This window comes from Phycodurus eques, chromosome 12 (genome assembly GCF_024500275.1).
Source record: "Phycodurus eques isolate BA_2022a chromosome 12, UOR_Pequ_1.1, whole genome shotgun sequence".
Lineage (NCBI taxonomy): Eukaryota > Metazoa > Chordata > Actinopteri > Syngnathiformes > Syngnathidae > Phycodurus > Phycodurus eques.
Genome location: NC_084536.1, coordinates 24,651,698 through 24,672,170, shown reverse-complemented (window position 1 = coordinate 24,672,170; position 20,473 = coordinate 24,651,698). Strand labels below are relative to the sequence as shown.

General features: G+C 42.6%; 1 protein-coding gene across 1 annotated transcript in view; it reads left to right on the top strand.

Moving 5' to 3' along the window:
* gli2a (GLI family zinc finger 2a) overlaps nt 1–20,473 on the top strand; it is a 94,990-nt gene that overhangs the window by 19,346 nt on the left and 55,171 nt on the right. Inside the window, 1 exon segment of the mRNA XM_061692499.1 lies at nt 3,629–3,761. Coding sequence (XP_061548483.1) covers nt 3,653–3,761 — 109 coding nt within the window. The 5' untranslated portion in view covers nt 3,629–3,652.

Below are 20,473 nucleotides of genomic sequence, written 5' to 3'. Positions count from 1 at the left end.
TTTTGCACATTTCGGTGAAACCTGGAAATCGGTTAAGAATGTCAGTCCACAGGCTGTAAAGTTTGATGTGTGTACCACAAGTGAAAGGACCATTTCAAAGCTGTCTGAAGCTATTATTCGCTATCAGCAACCCTCTTGTGAGGAGCTTGGCCTGGAAAGGGACTATTCTGTCGTCCATTTCGTGGGTTGTCACATACCAACAGTTGACACTGGATTCTTTCAGCCATGACCAAATCTCTCCTTAACCAAGCAGAAGGTTAATCAAACCTTAACCATAGATGTGGTGAATCTTCTTCAAAGATAAATTATAATGGTTGTCATGACTAATCCATTCCAAAAGGGTGCTAGTGTGGTTGGAATGTTTGGCACATCTGAAGAGGTTTGGACATCCACAGGGCTACGTTACAAAGTGTAGTCCATTCTTTTCATTATCATTAATCAGACACAATTTGATTGTAAAAGCTCTGAAAAGTTCGTTTTGCAACAGAGCACATCATCAATTCTCATCCGACATCTTGAGTAGAAGCCAATATGATAAAGAAACAGAAGTATGTAAAACAAAGCTATATTTTGGCTTTTGGATGTTGTTTTGATAACCTGCATACTTGTCACCCTCAGAAACCTGAGTGGAGAGGTCTGCAGGTGGCAGACCTTTGCTATCCATCTCCTGTGTTTGCCAATTGAGCAGCGTGTGTAGCAGTTCGCGGGTATGTGCATAATATGCTTTGTGTATGTGTGTGCTGTCAGGAAAGAGAGCCTACCAGCATGTGGATCACACTGACTGAAAGATAGGCAGGAAGAAAGTACGGAGCCTGGATATCTTCAAAATGAGAGGGCCTCTTTTGATCTCTGTTTTCATTCCTTTCAGTGTTGGTGAAAGGGGAGCTGTTGAACGGTAGTAGAATAGAGGGACACTTGAAACTGAACGAGGCTCTAAGAAAAACACACAGCATGTTTTAACACAAGTCTGCAAGTCTCAGGCAAAGGGGGTAGGAGGTGAAGAGATGATGAAAAGTTGGGAGAAAAAAGGAGGTAGCTATCCTCCTGTAAATAATCAAACGTTAGAAAGTGTTTATGAATTGAATTGTTTTATGAACTGTTGGTATGTGACAACCCCCATGAATTGTAAATTCATAAACACAGTTCAATTGTATTTATATTTGCAGTTCAAATAAAATAGCTGAGCCTCAAATCATATTTTGGCCTCGTGTTGATTTTTCTTGTTGTTGAGTGTATTTTGAGAATAATCAAAACCTACACTTTTTATTTTGTACTAATAATCACAAGTTTGTGGCTCCGGTACAACCATTTCCATGTTGGCATTTATTTGATATGTTTAGTATCATATTTATTGTGTGTAATATTGATATTGTCACATTGCAGCAGAGGTTGGTGCAAAGAGGATTGTGGGGTGTGGGCCCTGTGCATGCTGCTTTGGGCTACCCAGCCAACCAGAAGATGAGAAAAGAAGTGTGCCCGTTTTTGTTGTTGTTTTTTTTTGGTTCTCCTTTGGCCTCTCTCATCTATCGAATTGATTTCTGACACCTGTATCAGGCCGCCAGAGCTGTGCTTCCCTGTCATTAGTGGTGTCATGGCTTTCGCCTGTAGAAGAGCCCCAGGGAATATGGGGACTAATCTGAGTGCTCCTCCCAAATTTCATCCATACATCCATGTTCCGTACCGCTTCTCCTCACTAGGGTCACGGGCGTGCCCGGAGCCTATCCCGGCTATCTTCGGGCGAGAGGCGGGGTACACCCTGAACTGGTCGCCAGCCAATCACGGGGCACATACAAACAAACAACCATTCACACTCACATTCACACGTATGGGCAATTTAGAGTCTTCAATCAACCTACCACGCATTTTTTGGGGGGGATGTGGGAGGAAACCGGAGTAGCCGGAGAAAACCTACACACGCACAGGGAGAACATGCAAACTCCACACAGGCGGTGTGATGTAAGGGTGTGTGAATTGCCTGAGTTGAAACAAAATGGTATTGCTGCCTGGTTCCAGGACTTTTTTGGCAGCAGAAAAGAAGAAACAGATGCACAATAAAGCTGTTAGTTGCTCACCTCTAATCGGCTTATATTGGCTCTGTGACAGACGATTGGCACCTCTCAAGGGTCACAGACATGATTGCTAGTCCGCACACACGCGTCGAAATAAAAGATGACACGTCGCATAGCCACATGAAACCAAGAGCAGCACTTCACGCCAGTGGCGTCGTTACGCCTGGTTGAGGGGGTCTGAAGCCCCACTCAATAATTTGCTTGTTTTTGAATTGTATTTTCTTTTTGACAAAAAAGCGAGCAAAAAAACCTAATAAATTGCATAGCAATAGCATGATAACACAGTGGGGATATTTTTGGTCTTTACAATCGGTATATCAACTTTTAAAATTCATTAATATATATTTTCACATTTATTCTCTCCCTACAATTAAAAATTCTCTAATCCATCCATACCGCTTATCCTCACAAGGGTCGCGGGCGCGCTGGCGCCTATCTCAGCTAACGCTGGGCGATGGGCGGCGTACACCCTGAACTGGTCGCCAGGCAATTGCAGGGCACATATATACAAACAATCATTCGCACTCATCATCATTCCCACCTATGGGCAATTTTGAGTCTTCACTCATGTTTTGTATTTTGTTTTTGTCCAGTTCCACAGCAGGTTGAGTCAGTCTCAGTGAAATGTTCGCTCTGTTGACAACATTGTGTCAGCGCGTGCAGACATTTTCTCATAAGAGTCTGAAAATAAATGATGACACCCAGTTTGCATGAGAGCGTGGATTGCTTTACTCCCAGGACTGGACCGAGTCATGTTTGTTCTTAGCAGAGAATGACCCTACCAACTTACCAAGTCAAACAAGTGGCACGTTGCCACGTCACCGATCCATTCACACACACGAGGAGGTATTGACACAGTGTGTGGCTAAAACCTCAGCACTAAGGGCCACTCGCATTTACAATTGGAACAGAGCGAGCACTGTGAACCCATTACATCAAACTGAGAAACCCATGTGTGTTTAGGGGTTGACCTGACATTATTTACACTGACAGAATAAATATGTCCACAACCATAATGAAATAACCCTGTAAACATTGAATTACATGTGCGCTTGCCTTCTCAATTACGAAAGAAAAAGTCAAAAGCTTTACATCTTACTCATTTATGTAGCTGGAAAGGGACAAAAGCAAGATACATTCATGGACATGTCAACATTTGTCCATCACACGTACAGCTACTGTAAGGTGTAGAAAGTGAGGTCAAAGTCAAATATACTTATTGGATACTCTCCCCTAATCACAATAATACTGCTGTAATTATGCTGAGACTTTGGACTTGTCTCATCAGGGGTCGACACAGCAAGTTACTTGCGTGTTTTGTTTGGCGCAGTTTTTACATCGAACACCGTTCCCAACCTAACCCACCCATTTTTCCTCCGGGCTTGGGACCAGCTGCGGCTGGGAATTGGGGCGCTGGCACAGAATCGAACGCGTGCCGTTTGCATGAAAGGCCCCGGCATGTACCGCTACACTACCGATGTTTACGACTGTAATTATAAAATGTATTGTTCCTTGCGTGTTCAAGACCCAACCATAGAATTGTCCTTCCTTCTGTCTAGGTCGTCTGACATTAAAGGAGCAGCATGGAGACATCAGCTCCAACTGCCACAGAGAAAAAGGAGTGCAAGGGTCCTGGTTTGGATGGAAGCAGCTTCTCAGAAATTCCAAACAAGCCCTCTCCCACCTCGAGAGGTACAGCATTTCTTATTAAGCCTATTGGATGGAAATTGAACGTTGTTCTTGGAAGCCAGTGCATAAACACTTCAAGTCAGCAGTTTTTTTTTTTCTAGGTGGAAAACCACAGTTGTACCACATTTCGACACACAAGCATACTGTAGATCTAGTTTCCATTTCCTGTAGGATCATGTTCCACTGTGCAATGAGCATAATGTAAAACACGATGACTCGCATAAGCAATTGGGTGATACATGAAAAGAGATGGGGGCTGCATCATTTAGAGATGTCAGAGAGTAGATGATGAAAAAATGCTATAATGAGGTCGAAAGACCTTGTTCTCACCTCCCGAGTGTACTGTACATTTCATGAATAACTAAAAAAGGCTGGCATAGGAGTGGCCGACATGGTGTATCGGAGGCCTCTGATAAGGCCAGAGAAAAAGTAAGGGCCTTTGAAATGCAAACAAGATGTCATATGATATTGTGGCATTAGCTTTTTTTTTTTTTTTCTTAATGATGATTTTGGTGGCCTGCCACAAGTTGAGCCATGAGCATTAATTGTTTAGGGATGCGAGGTTGAAACTAGGACGTTTCAGTGCACCCTCCCTGGCACCTCCACAAAGAGTGTGCAAGTATTTTCAAGTCAGCAAAGAAAATATCTAACTAGCTTGGAGATGAATTATTTATACTTATGACCATTGCACGTCGTCTAGCTCTATAGGGGTCGACATTTCATGACCTTGCACCACTGACAAAAATGAATGCTCACTTATCAAGAGCTGTTTGGGGATGTGACGAAACATAGAGGCTGCATGCTGGGTCAAAGTCACAAAGTAAACATCATAAAAAGATGAGAGCTCTTGTTTTCATTAGCAAATATATGACGAAGACTGTGCTTAACGAGGTCGCAAGACCTCGTTCATGCCTCTGAGGTACCGATGTTATAAATTACTAAATGCTGCTGGTGGACCCAGCTTGTAGGCTTTGAAACCCCTCAGAAAGACACACAGGCATCATCTAAGGGCCACTGCTGGAGCAAATCTTTCATACTATCATGAAGCTGACTTAACCACTCAGGGGAAACGAAAAAGTCGAACATTGGATTGTCCTTAGACACTTGCTCTGCTTTTGTTGTCATTTAGTTTATTCATTATATGATCCAGATTTTAAGCATGCATGTGCAAAGAACAGAGCAAATGTGTATTCCTTTTAAGATGGCAAACATTCTTCTTAAAGGGGCACTATTTATTTAGGTTAGCTGTGTTTGGGAATATCAAATCCAAACCACAGAGATGACATTAAAGTCTACAAGCTTAAAAATGAAAGACAGGGGGGGAAAAAAAACAACCAGAAACGTTGAAACATTATAAACACACTCAAATCTGACTTTTCTTTTTTGAATGCGCACTCACGTTGCTTCAGTTCTAAGGAGGCATGTCTTTGTCATTTTGAACTGTTCTATGTCTGGGAGTGTCAAGGTGTGTGTGTGTGTGTGTGTATATATATATATATATATATATATATATATATATATATATACATATATATACATCACAAGTTGGAGCAATGTGTCTACTTAAATGCCTTGTTCATTTACTGTACATACTTGTGTACCTTCAAAAATATTCTCTTGTCAGGTCATGTATTCTAATCAGTCAGGTCAAACCAACGTTACAACGTCACAGAAATAATGGGTGCTAACTTACTGGAATTAAATCACATTCTTGTAATTCAATTACTTCACACATACCGAAACGTTAGAGCATGATTCAACATAACGGCGGCATGTTTACGTACGACCATTAGGGCTAGCACTAGCTTGCTAGGCTACATAACGTTTTGTTGGCTGCTTGTGAGCCGTATCGTATTAAAAGTACGTGAACATACCTCAAGCAATCCTTGAACGAATGTCTTCTCCCGAGCACCGGTGACCGCCACCACACGTTTCTCCCCATTTTGTTCTTTTTTTTACCAATACTATACACGCGCGATCCATTGTTGTTGTCGCGGCAGTGTACCGGTCGCGCTTGATTTAACAAAGCAATGTGATCGTAAATGACGTCAACAGACACACGACAAGGCTAAAAATAAACTAGCTTTTGTATTCAAATATGCTGTATATGCGGAGTAAATGTCTCGGCGAATTATGCCATTAAAGCCGATCAACTGATCAGCATAAAATGCTAATTATCGGTCGATATCGATCAAGCCGATCAGATCGGTGTAAAGTCTATCTCTCTCTCTCTCTCTCTCTCTCTCTCTCTCTCTCTCTCTCTCTCTCTCTCTCTCTCTCTCTCTATCTATCTATCTATCTATCTCTGTGCAAGACCAGCCTGGTTTACATGGAACCTTCCGGACGGAGATTTTGTTTTGTAACTACTTGTAAGTTGTTTTTAATCAAGTGTTTTTTTTTAAAATAAACTTATAAAACCAATCCTAACTATTGTGCTGAGGAGACGACGGACCTCCATCTCGATAAAGCTGGACATTCACAAACGGAGTTCGCATGTCACACGGCTGTTCAATCGAAAAGGTTTCAATCGGAAGGACAAGATTTTCCAATGTAAACCCGGCTACTATGTGGTTGGGTTATATTGTGCAAAGGAGGCTTTCACGATTTGTCTCATCTGACACGTTCCAAACCTCAGCCTACATCGTGTGGAGCTTCAGTGAAGTCAACTCTCAGTCAACTGGGTGAGTGAAACAATAAAATACGTCTACGCCAACATTGAAACAGCTAACAAGGTAAAATAATAATAATGTATATATTATTTTCAATGTAGTTACAATGGGCGTCAATTATTCAGGGATTTTCGCTATTCGCGGTCCGGCCTGGTCCCAATCCCCGCGAATAACCTTTCCATAGGTGGCCTCTAATGAAGAATGTTTGTGGGGGACACGGGAGGAAAGAGAGAGCTTCGAGTTGCAAGTACAAAAAGTGCAGGTTAGCTACAGTCTTAAGATAAGAAGCAAACTGCTTTCTTAAAGCCTAGTTAATGGTTCTAAGTGGGCACCCACATTCGGTGGGACAGCCTGCATCTTTCTCGCAGCTTCAGGGCTTGCTTCCACAAGCTTGTCACTTGCAACCTGACTCCAAAGACCGAGGATTTACAAGCCTGCATTAACATGAGCCTTAACTTTGTCAGTGTAACATGTGTTCACGTAAGGTGGCTGCTTCCAGGACAGTAAAAGATCAAACCGTTTCTATATGGAAAACTGTGAAAAACATTCCCATACTTCCATACTTGACAACAAATCCTGGATCATATATGCTCCTGGGTGCCGTGTTTGGTACCTATTAGGTCTGTTTCAATTATAGCTGTTATGACTTTGTTTTACAACGCTATTATGTTCTCTGTCCGTACAAGGCCACTAGAGCAAACGGATCTCCTGGTAACTGCCGAAGCAGTGAGTGTACAGTATATGCATACTTGTAGAGGTTTGTCCAGTGAAATGGGATTTAGTGTTAAAACATGCTGTAGTATCTGCATTGTTACTCATAGCTGTTATGTATCTGTGGTGGGTACCAGTGAGGTGCGCCAAGGCACGCCATTCAGCACACCATCTGGCTTTTACTTCAACAACATGAGACGGATGGAGAAGAGAAATCTTGTATAATGACTACTGCTCGGAGTGGAGTGTGGCTTTGAGATAAAGAGCGGAGTGTTAATCATGGCTATCGTGGCTGCATTTCAGATGCAGTTTGGGCGCTTAACTGTGTTTCTCTGGAGGGCGCTCTGGAGCAGGTCACGGCCCCCTTGGCAGAGAAAAATGTCCCAGAGAAGGAAAAAAAAAAACCCAATACCCTCCTCCCCGCTCCTTGCTCTATCCAAGGGCCTACTCCAAAGGGACAGCCACTAATCTTCCTGAGAAAGAGGGTTCTGCCTTTCTTTCTATGCTCCTAAATGAGGCTCTTTTGCGGCTGTGGTTTTCACAGACTGCGTGAAAGGTAGAGGAATGGGGTGAGGGCTCAGAGGTCAGCGTTATGCAGAGATGACCGCATGCATGCCAGATCCGTTTGCCCTCTTTGGTTTTAACTTCTTGGCCCTCCAACTCAGTTGAAAGAATCAGCAAATTCCTCTTCTGATGCAGGAGCGTTCACCGAAAAAAATGGGGGGGACAAAATAGTTCTTTCAAATGCTCAGGCCACATAGTTCACATGGGGGAATTATTTTTGGGGCTAAGACAAAAGGAACTTAATATTCAACAAAGGGAATGCTGTACATTGAGACAGGTTTTATACAACTCCCTTGGCTTCTAAAGTCACCAAACATTTTATGTATTTGATTTTAGCCGCTTATATTTACAATTCTCGGAGAAAATCAGGTGTCATCTCTAATAACGTTTCGTAATAGGTCCTTGTTGTCCTCCAGCTGCATAGTATCAGCAATTCAGTGCCATTCCAAAAGACCCTATCACAAGAAAGAGTGATATTGTTTCTCAGTTGCAATGTCTTTTTTTTGGGAGGCATACTGTATTTTCAAAAGTCAGTTTCTGCCTGTTTTTGTTGGTGATCTGCCCATGGCTAGCCAGACTGCTATCAAATCAATTGATTATTTGAATGCAGCATTCTGGGCTCCGTGGGTTATTGCTAATGTGACGTTATATTCGATCTGATATTTACTTTCATTCACTAGCTCTTTGCCCAAAATCCCCCAAAGGTATTTATTTATTTATTTTTGGGGGGGTGAAAGATAAATATGATGTATTTAAAAACCCTGAAAACAAATATAAGTTTGTCTGTGTGTTTTTGTGTGTGTTAATGTTATTGTTTGTGGTTTCATTGTAATGCTTTGGATCCACCTAAAAAATGTGCCAACTCTGGGCAATAGTTTCAAAATAAATCTGTGTACCAGATGCTTGTACAGACTCTCAGAGCCAAAGGACAACATGTTACATTCCGTGCCATTTTACAAGCAGTGGGAGAGAAGTAGTGGTCGAGCAATATATGGACGCTTGAGGGGATTAACCAACACCCCATCAGGCAGCTTTTTTCTCCCCATCCCTTGAGTCTCACAATTCTCTTTGGTGTCGACTTGCCCATTTTCACGTTTCTTCCTAGTATGTGAAGTATAATCCATGTCCCTGCTTTTAAGACACTTCTTGCCTGTTTTGTTTGTAGAGCTGATGGGAATTAGCGCGAAAAGGTGCCCAGCTTTTTTTCCTCCTCTTAGGTGTCACCTCAGGCCAACAATGTATTTGACAGGAACATGTTATGAAAGAAGGCGCCACGGTGGGCGACTGGTTAGCACATCTGCCTCACTCCGGTTTCCTCCCACATCCCAAAAACATGCGCGGTAGGTTAATTGAAGACTCTAAATTGCCCGTAGGTGTGAATGTGAGTGCGAATGGTTGTTTGTTTGTATGTGCCCTGCGATTGGCTGGCGACCGGTTCGGGGTGTACCCCGCCTCCCGCCCGATGATAGCTGGGATAGGCTACAGCAGCCCGTGACCCGCGTGAGGAGAAGCGGTTAAGAAAATGGATGGATGGATGGATGTTGTGAAAGTTATTTCACGTGAATTTGTACATCGTGAGCTTGTCTCTGACCCAGCCTAACCTTCGGTCTGGGATAATTAGATTTACTCCCGTCAACCTCACAGTAAGAGAGAGACAAAATAAACATCTGAAGAGTTTAGACATAGGAAAGCAAAAATGTGTAATAACTGTAAACACAGGCAGGACGCGCTTGTGTAAACTGACCCTGTTCTGCAGTGGTGAGCTGATGGAGAGACGGACAGTATGTGGTCAGACCTCTTCACCCCCACCACCCACACTCCTCTACCCTCGCCTGGAGACACAGCTGCAGTCCACGCTTGTAGAAACATTACTGGGAAAAAGAATGAACCACATTGCTGCACTCTGCGAGGGAGCTCACTCACCCATGAGAAGACTTACATGTCTGATGTTACGCTGGGATCGTTTAGGAGTAAACAAAATGCAGAAATATGCACCTTAAAGCGTATGTATAATCATACCTTTGTATTTCTACGGATAATTGGAGTGTATACAATATGACACAATTAAAATTCACGTTTGGGAAGTTTGCACACATTTTTGCCTCGGTAACGCAGGACAATAATTGTCCTACAAATCAGTTGACTTCAGTATCACAAATGTAATGGATCATTTTTATGTAATTTGATCCATAGCCGTAAAGACATAGCCCACTGAATTTTCTTTTGAAAAGCAATACATTTTACTGATATAAGTGTTTGAATTATTGGCAGTTGTTAACCATCAAAAGGTCATAATTGTTGCTAAGAAAACAAATATTCTAAATATTTTTCAAACTTTGAATGCCAAAATGTCTTTACCGTTAGGTATTCGAAATGACGTTTCATGATTTGATCCTAATTACATTTCTGGCTGTTAGATATTTTTTTCCGATTGCTCAATATGCCTTTGCTATGAAAACCTTCACAAATGTATCTTAATGTCTTCAGAGTTCCCGTTTTTCGGTTCTTTTATAAACGGTCCTTTTTTTTGCCACTCAAGGAGTCTTTACCGTTAATACCACTGGACAGAACCTCATGTTGTTGCAATACACCAGAGGGATCTGTGAGCTGAAGTGACAGGATGAGGCAGGCATTTTATAGTCACACAATATCCATCCATCCATCCATTTTCTGAGCCGCTTCTCCTCACAAGGGTTGCGGGCGTGCAGGAGCCTATCCCAGCTACCTTCGGGCAGGAGGCGGGGTACACCCAGGTTTTTTCATGGCCTAAAACACCCAGTACAATATAGAATTATTGTAAATAAATATAAAAAAGCTTGAAAATGTCACAAAAGTAAAAAACATTTTCCAAACTTACAACGCTGGTGTGCTTGATCACCTTGTTGAAGTACAGTATGCATCATAGGCAAGTAGCTTTCATGAGTATAATTAGTGTGCTTCCTCATTCCAAAATCATTGCCAAAGACGAATGGCTTGACAAAAAAAAGGTTACTATACCAAAAATAGCATGTTCCAGACTCCAGAAATTTGTGTCATGCCGCTATCTCTCTGCGCAGCACTCTGTGCACAATACACAATAGATAGAACCATCATCACCATGGCCGCCACGTCAATGTGCCACATATGCACGGGAGGCACGTTTTATGGAAGATAAGAATAATAAAAACCGTAGGAGTTACAAGACTGAGACTGAAAGGTTATGACTTGAGACTTGCACATATGTGACTTACTCCCACCTCTCATACACTAGTAAATACATACGTGACGTCTAGCGCGGAAGAACGTCTTCCCGGTGACAGGTTTAGCAGCTGGTATTGGTAATAGTGGGGGTGAGTTGTGAAAGGATTGTCATAGTGAAATGCTTACTTACAATATAGCTGTAGGCTCCTGGACTAGCTCGGTAGCTTCCCCGTAGCCGAAGTCACCAGCTGTTCGCATGGCTTTGACAGCTCAGGTTTCTTTGTAAATGTTATCCAAAATGAATAAATCCTCCAGTGAAGAGGATCCAGAGTCACCATCCATTTCTTTTTTCTTTTAAACAAGCCGTTTTTGGGAAGGCAACAGAACGTTAACAGAGCGTTAACAGAACCTTACGGGCATTCAGCCGGTGGCCGTGGTGGCTGCCGTCCATTTAGCTATGTTGTCACCATTTAGCCACGTGTTGCTCTGCTAAACTCCTGATAAGGTTGGTCAGCCCGCTAGTTGGAAAGTGGGGGAGTGCTCAAATCAACAACCGGCCTCTCTCGCCTTGCATTAAAAATATATTCCAATTTCTTAATATATGTATCTCTAAACTGATTGCATGTCTTTTTTATTTTTATTTTTATTTTATTTTTATTTTTTTTACCGGATTACATTTCAGTTTTTAAAAAAATCTTAAATACGTAACATCGGTACATGTACAGTGGGTACGGAAAGTATTCAGACCCCCTTAAATTTTTCAATCTTTGTTATATTGCAGCCATTTGCTAAAATCATTTAAGTTCATTTTTCCCTCATTAATGTACACATAGCACCCCATATTGACAGAAAAAAAATGGAATTGTTGAAATTTTTGCAATTTATTAAAAAAGGAAAACTGAAATATCACACAGCCATAAGTATTGAGACCCTTTGCTCAGTATTTAGTAGAATCAGAATCAGAATCATCTTTATTTGCCAAGTATGTCCAAAAAACACACAAGGAATTTTTCTGGAGCCGCTCTAGTACGACAACAGACGGTCGATTGACAGAGAACACTTTGGAGACATAAAGACATTGACAAAAAAACAGTCACTGAGCAATAAAGTTTTAAAAAAAAAATTTTTTTTTGACAATTGTGCAAAAAGATACAGAGTCCTCCAGCACTTAGAGCAGTTCGAAAGACTAATATTGCAATAGTCCGGTGCAATGACCATTGTGCAAAGGGCGCCGAGACTTCAAGCGAGTAGTGCGATAATTTGGGACAATGTTGACTGTGCAATCATCCTTTTGAGCTAATACAGCCATGAGTCATTTTGGGAATGATGCAACAAGTTTTTCCTACCTGGATTTGGGGATCCTCTGCCATTCCTCCTTGCAGATCCTCTCCAGGTATGTTAGGTTGGATGGTGAACATTGGTGAACAGACATTTTCAGGTCTCTCCAGAGATGCTCAATTGGGTTGAAGTCAGGGCTCTGGCTGAACAGTCACAGAGTTGTTCTGAAGCCACTCCTTTGTTGTTTTAGCTGTGTGCTTAGGGTCATTGTCTTGTTGGAAGGTGAACCTTCGAGCCAGTCTGAGGTCCTGAGCACTCTGGAGAAGGCTTTCGTCCAGGATATCCCTGTACTTGGCTGCATTCATCTTTCCTTCAAATGCAACCAGTCGTCCTGTCCCTGCAGCTGAAAAACACCCCCACTGCATGATGTTGCCACCACCATGCTTCAGTGTTGGGACTGTATTGGACAGGTGAAGAGCAGTGCCTGGTTTTCTCTTAAGTGCAGCAGAATTTTTTTTGTAACCTATGCCCACTTCAACTTCTGAAAATATCAGAATGAAATCCAAAATATTTAGGATTTTATGGATTTTTATATCAATATCGGCCTGCGTGTAGGCCATGATTCAGACCCATGTCGGGACAGTCCACACTTCATAAAAGAAATATGATTGAAAAATTAAAGTCTCCACCTTTTTCACAAGTCCAAGGTGGCAATATATGCATTTATAGAACATGAAAGAATTATTTCATTTTCCTTATACTGTACCTACTGTATGTATAATGCACCCTATTGACTTCTAACGTTTTTTTTGGTTTTTGTTTTGGGGGGGGGGGGGGGGATGTGCTGTCCATTTCTGTCATCATAGGGTGTTTCGTACTCCTTGAACGCTGACAGCTAGCGTTAACGGTACTTTTACTCCGTTACAATGATCTAAATGTTGCTCGCTACTTTTATGCATCAATTATTGCTTCGACTTCGACTTCTGCTTTGGGCGCTGTTTGCTCCAATCTAATTTAAGCGCTAGTGACGTTTAAGTCTAGTTCACCAATCAAACGGCAAAACAAAGTCACATGACCTCACACAATGTCTTCTATTGGGCATCCCGGGCGTAGCTATTAACACTAGATAAACCAGCCCGGCTGATCGCGTGCCTAAATGGCGGCCGTGTTGGGACGGTTTTCGTTCCCATGATGGCAAAACCATGATAGTCTTGTTTACATTTAGACGAACAAAAACAACAACTTTCCTGTATTGTAGTATTTGTCTGGCACTGTCTGCCCAAACATGGATATTTCAGCTCACTTATAACTTGAGAAAACACCGTGCAGTAAATTGCAAATTTTTTATATATTTTTTAAATTGTTTGTGCTATTTACTCAGTACTTGAGTAATTATTTCACTGTGTACTTTTTACTCTTAAGTATTTTTTTTGGAGGCCTACCTTTTACTTTTACTTGAGTCGCATTATTGTCAAGTAACAGTAGTCTTGAGTAAAATGTTTGGCTGCTCTACCCACCTCTGGAGCGGACATCCTCTCTTGCTAATCTTACGTTTAAGCAACATTTTTGCTCATCAGATCAGCCGGTGTCGTATTTGTTGCACTGGTCTTTTGTACAACCCCACTTCCAATAAAGTTAGGTCGTTGTGTTAAACATGAATAAAAACAGAATACAATGATATTTAATGTTCAAACTGATAAACTGTATTGTTTTTAGCAAATCATCATTTACTAATTTTATGGCTGCAACACATTCCAAAAAAGCTGGGACAGGGTCATGTTTACCACTGTGTTACATCTCCTTTTCATTTAACAACATTCAATAAAGGTTTGGGAACTGAGGACACTCATTGTTGAAGCTTTGTAGGTGGAATTCTTTCCCATTCTTGCTCGATGTACAGCTTCCGCTGATCAACAGTCCGGGGTCTCCGTTGTCGTATTTTATGCTTCATAATGCGCCACACATCTTCAATGGGAGACTGACCAATTCAGGGAAGCTCCTTTTCTAACCAATCATGGCACGTTCCCAATTAGCCTGTTCACCTGTGGGATGTTCCAAACAGGTGTTTGATGAGCATTCTTCAACTTTCTCAGTCTTTTTTGCCACCTGTCCCAGCTTTTTTAGAATGTGTTGCAGCCATAAAATTCTAAGTTAATGATTATTTGCTAAAAACAATCAGGTTTATCAGTTTGAACATTAAATATATTGTCTTTGTACTGTATACAATTAAATATAGGTTGATTTGCCATTCATTGTATTCTGTTTTTATTTATGTTTAACACAACATCCCAACTTCATTGGAATTGGGATTGTATTTTCGCGTTGAGGTGCTGCGGGCCGTGGCCCTGGTTGTGGTCCCAGCAGAACAGCAAAGCACACGTAACATCGGGGACAAGAGCTGATCCGCTCGTGCATCTTGTATTAATTAGGAAACACGCCTACAATTAACTAATTAGTTCACGGATGTTAATGTTAAATGTATTTAGCGACGGAGCGATGTTAGGGATTATTTCACAACACAGAATGAACTCACTTTAAATTTAGAAATGGCCAATAAAAACAGAAAAATATTGTACTTAGTATTTTGCTGGAGGATACATTTGGGATTAGCCTTTGAGGTTTGTAATAATGAAAAATGAAGTGAAACAAATTAATTATTATTTTCCAGAATGAGAGCGCTTAAAGAGGAGGATGCTATTCATGTGGCACAGGTTGAAGCAGGCAACAGGTGCTGACGGAGATGGGCCTGGCTCAAGTTGGAGGCCAGAACAAAAAAGCAAAGAAATGAGGCAAATTTAATTTTAATTCTAAATTTGTACATCAACCTGTACTTGAGCGGTGTAAATAAATGTTTTTCTGCGTGAAGAAAATGTATTTATTTTGCCTTATTGTACTCTTCAGAGTCTTCCTGATTGCTTAATTTATCCATCCATTTTCTGAGCCGCTTCTCCTCACGCGGGTCGCGGGCGTGCTGAAGCCTATCCCAGCTATCATCGGGCAGGAGGCGGCGTACACCCTGAACTGGTCGCCAGCCGATTAATCGCAGGGCACACATCGAAACTAACAACCATTCGCACCTATGGGCAATTTAGAGTTGTCAATTAACCTATCACGCATGTTTTTGGGATGTGGGAAGAAACCGGAGTGCCCGGAGAAAACCCACGCAGGCACGGGGAGAACATGCAAACTCCACACAGGCGGGGCCGGGGATTGAACCCCGGTCCTCAGAACTGTGAGGTAGACGCTCTGATCAATGTTTTTGTTTTGTCACATTTTGCATGCCTTTGGTGTTTGCATGTCTGATAAAAACAAGCGCGAGAGCTCTTGCGCTGTTCTCCGCCGCAGTCCTGGTACGTAATTCTATGTTTACAACCAAAAACAACAGTGGTGGGCAGTAGCGACACAAGTTTAATTACATTTCTCCTTAGCATGACTGTTTAAACATCAAATAGATTTTCAGGAGTTAAGCTACTTTCGTGGTCATATGGACAGCAAAGTAGCATTCACAGACGCTACATTTCCCCCGCATTTGTAAACAAATGCAACATGACGTACCTTTTTTTTTTAAGCCCGCCATCGACACCACCGCAGTGTAAACATGCAGATGAATGGCAGAGGTGTGTACAATTCGGCAATTCCCATGGGCTATACTATACCTCAGCAAAGTTCTCACAGTCCCATACATTCCAGTGTTGGTACTGCGCGACCCCCCCCAAAAAATGTCCATGAGGACACACAGCCAGGTATGTCCTGAAGCTAACACAAGAATCACCAGTGTGATTTGAAGGGGGGGAGGGGGAGCAAGCAGTGCGTTTGTGCAGTGGCGGTCCTATCTTAAATGGCACTGTGTGTGAGACCCCCCTTGGGTCTTAAATATTGTTTGTGCAGATTATTTTCTCGACAAAAGGAACTCTTGTGGTCTATTTGCATAATTAATTTTATACATGGTATTTTGTTATTTATTTTTTGCAATGCTGTGAATCAACAATGCTCAGGGATAAGTGGTCTTTTACTTTTGAAAATAGGGTTAGACAAAAGGTCATTTTTGAGAATTAGATTAAGTCAAGTCAAGCTTATAACATCTACATCTACAAATGTTAATTATCCCATTGTTTCTGCACCGAATCGAATCGTATCGCTCCCACATTGAATCAAATCGAATCCTATCACTCCCATACTGAACTGAATCATATCAAAACATTCCACCCTTCAAGAAATCGTTTTTGAATCCAATTGTAATCTGAGTATCTATATATGTATTGAATCGGCCTCATGCCAGAGATTCCAAACTCTAATTTCAACACACCGTCAAATATAGTCACTAAAACCTTATATCTACTGGAAAGGTAATTTCCTAATTATTACCGGTACTGGAAATTGTACACTACATTTTAGTTTTGCACATGATGTACATTTGGGGACCTGGGTTTTGACTCTTGGACAACACAACAAATGGAACTCCTTGAGCGTGGAGTAACAATGTTTTCAATTTTTGAAATCCATTTGTAGGTGTGGTTTATTGCCCTATAAAAAGGATATTTGATAACCTAAACCACATTTGAAGACACATGTCTTGACACAAGCACCTTTTGAGAGAATTTGGCCCATCTGAATTTCCCATGAAACAAAGGGAGAGGAGTGATTGAGAGGGAGAGCTTTACCAAAAGGGTGGGATTGTTTACAAGAATGTTCCACTAATTCCCAGGAAAAGCAGTAATTTGCATTGCAAGGTTTTACTGTTTAATTTCTCTATTGTGTTGGGGATAAACCCTAATTTTAGTTGAGGATGTTGTCTTAAGCCCAAGCATAAAAGGACTCACAGAACCTCGTTACGACTTGGACCCCATCTCTCCTTTCCTCTTCTCTAGATCTAAATCTCATTCTTCTTAATGTGAACATTGGCCAGTCCATTACTACTTGTTGGGTGTTTCAGTGATTGCAAGTAATAGTTCCTTCCACAAGGCCAGACAAGATGTATTGCTCTAGTATTTTTGGCACCGGGATTGACCGGTGATGGGGAGGGGTTGAGGCTGTTGTTTTAGAATGTACAGTTTGTCAAAACCATCATCCAAATGACTCATGAAACCATCACACATTAATGAGCAAATACTGGTACTGAAAAAAAAAAAGAAAATAATAAAAAACCTTTTGGATGGGGCAGGGGTAACAAGTCCATGTTGACTGCAAAAAGAGAATAATTTCCTCTATCAGCCTTTTAATCTGGTTTCCACAAAATTTAAAAGATCTTGCCTGGCTCATGTGTTACAAACCTTCATGGACATCTTCTGTATAGTTTTTGCAGAATCATTATTGCTTATGCTTTCACAGTTGGTGGAGGTAATTAACCTTTAGATTTATGTATGAATAGTCAGTTACAGGACATAAGTAAGAACAGAACAGTGATTCATATTTAACATTTTCCAGCTGTTCTGAAGCTACCAACCACAAAAAAAAGACTTTTCCAAGAAAGCTGTCATGTTACTTAAATCAGTCCATTCAGAATACCTTTAGAAATTTGGTCCTTGTTTCCTTGCCAAAAGGGTGAGGAAAAGGTTTACATGAACACTGCATTCGTCCTTTGTTGTAGTATCCATACAAGATATCTTGTGGTACACCTTGAATAAAGAGAAACTCAAGGGAACACCAAATAAGCTACAACTGTGCCGTTTTTGCCGTCGCACAGCCAATTTGTGAAATGGGTCCGTGTGTGTTTTGGGAACTCAAATAACTTTATACAGTCATGTACCTGTTTGTGGTGAGGTAAGTGTGGGGGAGTCTGTGTAACTGCAATTTTTTCATTTTATTTTTTGCTTCCGGTTGTATGAAGTAATCATTACACATTACATTAGTACGGCATTTAGTTACAGCTGGTGTTGTTGTTAAAGTGCTCTACAAATTGAGCTGGTTGGTATTCTTTTTGAGTACTGACCTTGGCTCAGACCCCCAAATCACAAGGGGCTTTAACATTAAAGGTTCGACGCACTGTCATGATGTCAGGCTATGACAATAGCTGACACAGACTGTCAATGAACTCACACTATTTTGCTGCTATCACACAACAAATGTAACCAAAAGTAATATTGCAATGCCCTGTAAGTAAAAATGTAACAAGTAATCCCAGTACTGGGCACTACTTTGTGGTCTAGATTGATCTAAATTGTAAGAGCCAAGTTTGGTACGGTTGTCAGAACCACCCTCTTGTTGCAGAATATGTGCAATATTGAAACCCAGCTTGGAATTTTTTACCATCCATATGTCACGAGTTGATTTAGACTGGACACAGAAGCAGGCAGAGGCTGAAAGGTTGTGATGAAAGGTTTATTGAAAAAAGGAATGGAGATGGTCCTTGAGATGTGCTGGCAGGTTGTCGAGGCAGGGACCGTGTGGCAGGCAGTGGCAAGAACAGGCGGCTGGCTTGGCGGCGTGGTGGAAGAAGTCAACTCGGCGAGAAACATGGAGGTCAGGAAAAATAACGAGGAATGGCGGAGCTTACTTCAATGCTTGAGAGCTGTTGTACCGCAGGAGATCGTTAATACTCTGACGAGTGTTTCCGGGATTTGGCAGGCTGTTTATGCAGGTGATGATAAGGGCTTATTGATGACAGGTGCGCGGCCAAGGTGGTGCTGATTACTGTGAAGAGAGAGAGGGTGGGAGAGAGAGAGGGCGAGAGGAGCGGAAAACGCCACCCAAGCTCCAACAAAAGGACTGCAGGGCACAGCTCAAGACAGTAATCCCCTCTCAACGGACACCCCCTGGCGTCCTACCATGTTTCCTTGGGTGAGCCCCATCAAAGTCACTAATATGGGAGTCATCCAATATCAGCTTTCGGGAAATCCATTTGCGCTCCTCCGGACCATACCCCTCCCAGTCTACCAGGTACTGGTAACCCCTCCCCATGGGCTTCACATCGAGGATGCGCAAAACCGTGAAGGCCAGATTGGGGGGGGGGGGGTGCATGGGGGCACGGCCGGAGGACTAAGAGCGTAGGTGGAGAGAGGCTTGACTAGTGACACGTGGAATGTTGGATGAATTTTTAGAGACTGTGGAAGTTTCAGTTGGACAGATGTGGGATTGAGGATTTTTGTGATAGGGAAAGGACCAATGAACCGCGGAGTGAGTTTGCGGGATTCCGTCTGAAGTGGGAGGTCATGGGAAGAAAGCCAAACGGACTGACACACCAAGGTACTCAGGCATAGGAGAGCGATGAAGGTCCGGGAGCCGTTTGTTTTTCTCTGCGTACCAGGTAAAGGACGCCCGGACATCTTTCCACATGGCCTGGACCCTTTTGAGGTGATCCCTTGAACCACCACCGCCTGTTCCCCAAATAATGGAGGTTGGAAACCGTAGCAAGCCATGAACAGGGACATACCGGTAGTGGAGCTGGTGAGGGAGTTGTGGGTGTACTCAATCCACGGGATGAATGAGCTCCAGGAGGAGGGGTTGCGGGTGGCAACAGAGCGAAGGGCCGATTCCAGGGACTGATTTTCCCGCTCCGTCTGGCCGTTGGTCTGTGGATGATATCCCGAAGACTAGCTGGCTGCTGTGCCTACCGCTTTACAGAATTCCTTCCAGACAAGGGAGGAGAACTGAGGTCCTCGGTCAGAGATTATATCGATGGGGATTCCGAGGAATTTAAAGACATGTTGGACAAGGAGGTTAGCAGATTGTTAAAAGGCAGATGGTAGTTTGGGGAGGGGTATGTAATGGACATATTTCGAAAAGCGATTGACAATCATGAGAATGATCGAATTACCTTCAGAGGGGGTAGGCGGCCGGTAACAAAGTCCAGAGTGATGTGGGACCAAGGGCGACTTGGGATGGGCAAGGGAGGCAGCAGACCAGCTGAGGACAGGTATGAAGACTTCCCTCGGGCACAGATGCCATAGGCTTGGATGAACTCCCGGGTGTTTTCAACGAGGCTGGGCCACCAGAAGTGCTGCTGGATGACCTGAATGGTGTGATGATGCCAGCATGACAGGTGAACTTGAAGTTGTGGGCCCACTGAAGAATGTCAGTGCCTCCATTCCTTTAATGCCCAGATGATGGCCAACAGCTCTCAGTTGCCGATGTCGTAATTCCGTTCGGCGGGGGATATACGATGGGAAAAGAAGGCACAGGGAGGAAGTTTTTGAGAAGAGGGGTCCCGCTGCGAGAGAACGGCCCTTGCCCCAGTGTCCGAGGCGTCAACATCCACCACGAACTGGAGGGAGGGGTTGGGGTGACGTAGGGTGGGAGCACTGGTGAAAAGGGTCTTTATTGAACGGGAAAGATCATGCTATTCTTTGGGTACCCGGGAGAGGTCAACAGGTGTGG